The sequence below is a fragment of the Hippocampus comes genome, unplaced genomic scaffold (genome assembly GCF_001891065.2).
Source record: "Hippocampus comes isolate QL1 unplaced genomic scaffold, H_comes_QL1_v1.1 scaffold271, whole genome shotgun sequence".
Classification (NCBI taxonomy): Eukaryota; Metazoa; Chordata; class Actinopteri; order Syngnathiformes; family Syngnathidae; genus Hippocampus; species Hippocampus comes.
Genome location: NW_017805830.1, coordinates 29,067 through 33,537, shown reverse-complemented (window position 1 = coordinate 33,537; position 4,471 = coordinate 29,067). Strand labels below are relative to the sequence as shown.

The 4,471-nt window shown below is 40.6% G+C and overlaps 1 protein-coding gene across 1 annotated transcript in view; it reads left to right on the top strand.

The window, feature by feature from the left end:
- LOC109526291 (zinc finger protein OZF-like) overlaps positions 1 to 4,072 on the top strand; it is a 14,386-nt gene extending 10,314 nt beyond the window's left edge. Inside the window, exon 2 of the mRNA XM_019887484.1 lies at positions 1,515 to 4,072. Coding sequence (XP_019743043.1) covers positions 1,515 to 2,833 — 1,319 coding nt within the window. The 3' untranslated portion in view covers positions 2,834 to 4,072. The remainder of the gene's footprint in view (positions 1 to 1,514) is intronic.
- Positions 4,073 to 4,471: the final 399 nt, after the last annotated feature.

The window sequence follows — 4,471 nt, the reverse complement described above, 5'->3', positions numbered from 1 at the left end:
TGTTTTCGCTCATAGATAAAGCCATCGCACTCTTCGAGCAGCAAGACCCAAATATTGAACGTTGCACAAAGGTTGCAAATCAAATGAATGATGCCATACAGTGCGACTGCATCATTTATGATGAGAAAAAGAAGAAAACTGTGCAATCGTCCATCATCTCCTTAAGCCTTCAAGTACATCTTCCAAAAGTAAGTTAAACTTCATTTTATTATACTTATGTAAACCTTAAACATACTTATATAAGCCTTAAACATACATTCGATACAAAATATAGCACTGAAGCAACATACGAACAAATTCAGCTAACGAACGATCCTTTGGAACGTATCTCGTTCGTTAGCTGGGGAGCGTCTGTACCACTTATTGGCCAAGCAGACAGCTGATGTGAGTACTCCACCCCCTCGTCTCAGACAGACAGCTATGGATCATTTCAAAGCGAAGAAAATGGATGACACGACGAAGAACAAATTTGCTGAAGCCATAGCTAAATGTATGGATACTGCATGCAAGCCTGTCAACATTGTCCACGGCTTGACTCAAGCTGAAATCTTTTGCATTGCATCTAACGACTCCACTACAGACATTTGTAGACTCGAGCCCTCTTCAATCAATTCCTCTTCATTCGTCGACCCCCCTATTCAATCACCGAAACCACCACTCGATCTCTCTGGAATTCCTGTCTCTTCCTACCTGTGCTCTGACCGGCACACCATCTAGTCTATAGTTATCTCATTAAAACGAATCAGCTCCTTCGCCTCCCTAACATTTCTGGTCCTTTGAGCCGGATAACTGTATTCAAGATGCACCCAGCGGAAGAGATGTATCCTCCTGTAAGACCTAAGCGACGAACCCAGCCTCCCCCTGCCCTACAGGAATATCAATTGGATTACATAGGATACGTCTCCCGTGTTGTCATCTAACCAAGTGTAGTCATCCGAAATGATGTCTACACAAAACCGTAGAGAGAGACTTCCGCGCAAGAAGGACCAGCAGAATCAACATAGCCTGACTGCTGTGTTCAAAGCAAACTTGAGAAAAACGAAGCATCCAACCATGGCTTAAATCCACTATAGGCTGAGTACTAGTTTACCTTAGATGTGCACTTTATAATGTTATACTGCTCTGTTTTGATTCCATGCAAAGAGCTGTTAAAACAGCTGTTGTTTGACAAAATATTTTTTTCACTGTTGTTGATGGACAGTAATATTGTTTGAGAAATTATGTGTGAATAACTGCTCCAAGTGAAAAATGTTCATGTAAAATTGAAAATCGAAATTGTTATTTCAGTAAATATTTGCATTTTGTACATAGAAAACTGATTCATGATTCCACGTTGATGAGAGCATTAAAATGGGGAAAAATAGGACAAAAAATATAAAAAGGAAATTCAGAAACGATCAAAAATGCATGCGTAATCACGATTAATTTTTAGTGAATTTGAGTTAATTATGACAGTTGCATTTTTAATTAGTATATATATATATATATTTTTTTTTTTTATTCTTGTGTTGCAGACATCTGTGAGAATCTTGGTACGAAACAGCAGAAGTCCGAGTCCCCACACATTAAGAAGGAGGTGAAGAACGAAGAGCCCCCATACATTAAAGAAGAGGAGGAGTTGGAGCCCATTCCTTTCAAAGAACAGGAGCCGGTGAATCCCCACATTAAAGAGGAAGAGCATTGGCAGCCCCCACATATAAAAGAGGAAGAGGAGGATTCTCTCCACATATTCCCATCGACTGGTGTCTCTGTGAAGAGTGAAGATGAAGGCCAGAGTGAGGCAAGCCAAGGGCTGAAGCCGTCAACTAGCAGCAACAGCTGCAGCAGTTCAAGTCGACAAATGACAACAGACGGTAACGGAGACCACTGTACAGGATCACAAATCGACGGCCTTTTAGCTCCACTATCAAACATTGACGACACAACATCACACTGTCCTCACAAGAGTGAAGATGATGATCCTGAACAGTGTGAAGGTGATTTGGCCTGTCACGCTGAAAAACCCTGGAAATGTTCTCAGTGTGGGAAAACCTTTGACTATAAGAGTTTTTTGAGAAATCACATGATTGGCCACACTGGTGAAAAACCTTTTGCTTGCTCTGTTTGTGGTCAAAAATTTACTCGAATCATTCATTTGACAGTACACACAAGAACACACACGGGTGAGAAACCTTTTATCTGCTCAATTTGCGGTCAAACATTTACTCAAATCAGTAATTTGACAAGTCACACACGAACACACACTGGAGAGAAACCTTTCGCATGCTCCATTTGCGATCAAAAATTCTCCCAGAAGGGGAGTTTGGCAAGTCACATAAGAACCCACACTGGTGAGAAACAGTTTGCCTGCTCAGTTTGCGGTAAAAGGTTTTCTCAAAGAAGTAATTTGACAGCACATTCAAGAACACATACTGGCGAGAAACCTTTTGTTTGTTCAAACTGCGGCCAAAGATTCTCTCATAAAATAAGCTTACAAAATCACCTAAGTACACACACTGGTGAGAAACCGTTTGCCTGCTTAGTTTGCGGTCAGAGATTCCCTCAGAAGGGGGGCTTATTACAACACTCAAGAACCCACACTGGCGAGAAACCTTTTACATGTCCAGATTGTGACCAAAGATTTTCTGATAAGGGAAGCTTAAGGCGACACATAAGGACACACACTGGTGAGAAACCTTTTGCCTGCTCAGTGTGCGGACAAAGATTTTCTCAAAGTAGTAATTTGACAAAACACAGAAGAACACACACTGGTGAGAGACCTTTTGCCTGCTCAGTTTGCGGTCAAAGGTTCGCAAGAAAGGCAAACCTTACCCAACACAAGAACACACACTGATGAGAGGCCTTTTGCCTGGCCGGGTTATGGTTAAAGAGTATCAAGGAAGGTAAACTTCAGGGGTGGGTATCGTCGGTTCGTCACTAAGTTCCCGTCAGTATTTCAGGCTTACCCATGTGGGCCCAGTCCATCCCTCGTCGGTGACAGCCAATCGGCGTTGAGAACATAATTTCCACATCACTTGGAGGTGTTGTGCAAGAGACACACAGCCAAATGAAGGAAAAAAAGAAATAACTCAAAACAACAGACACACACGCAGTGTGGTGGTCGATGAAATAAAAACAGTCTGGGACATGTGATTGTGGTCTGTGAGACTCAAAGGTGTACAACACGGTTTTATTTATTTTTTTATTTGGCTTTGTGTTAAATGCTCAATTTGCAGTCGGAGATTCTCTCACGGGTAATTTTACAAGTACAGATGCTGGCAGTGAACCATTCTCTTGAAGTAAATTGAAAAAAAACACAAGAAACACACTCTGGACAAAAAAAATAAATGATGAAAATTCATATCTGTGCAACGTTAAAGAGAATCATATGACATACGTTCAATGTATGCATTGTGTAATGTTTGTGCTTGCTATTCGGCATTGCTGTATTTAATTTGCTAGTTGACAAATAATCACATTTTATGAAGAATCTTGTGTGAGTGGATTGAATGAACTGTGACTTCAGGAAATGTCCTATACAATGCTCAAGTATAAACGTGAGATACAGTATGTCACCAAAGCAGTGGCCTATGTAAATTCCAAAAGAAAAATTAACTCTTTGGCATACGTGAGTTACAAAAGAAAAAATAATCAATCAAATTATGAACTGTTCAAAGAGGGTAGACACTGAAAAGGTCATGGCTTACCACAGGCACCACGTTGTCCCCAAGCACCCCATGACTAGCCCGCAGGCCTGTTCTAAAAATAGCTCAGCAGTGGATTTGGTATTTCAGATCTCGGGCTAAGCGATATACATCTATCATATCGTCATTGAGATATGAACATTGTGTTTTTCAATGTTACGTGACTGTATTTATACTGTACCAGTGGATAAAATAGTGGCGCTTGTGATAAAAGGTACAAGTTGTCCTCACCTCGCCAGGCCATTCATTTGAATGGGTGAGAGTCTCCCCTTTCATTATATCCACACTTTGCTCATGATTATCGTTCATTTCCTATTCTTGTAGCAATGCGTGTCTTCCTTGACTGCCACTATCTTTGTGTAGATAAAAAATAAAGACAATGAAACATATAGTGTGGGGAGCCTCAAAATGCATTCCATGCTGCCTCACACATTGCCCAATGAGAGTGAGTCAGTGCTTAACTGCCCCCCCCCCCCACACACACACACACACACAATCCTCCCCCAAGTCAACACATGAATGGACAAAGTGGTACAGAACAACAAACACACACAAACACTTGTGTTGTAGCGTAACATTTTTATTTATAATGAAAGCACAGTTGCAGTACAGTTTGAATTATTTATAGGTGACTGTGAATTCTGATGGCTGTCTGTAAATTTTAATTAAAAACAACTAGACATTCCACATAATTTTGGATTTATATTTTGAGCCTATGGTAATATTTTTATCAAATCGCAATTGACATATCCGGCCAAAATATTGAGAAATGAAATGTTACCCATATC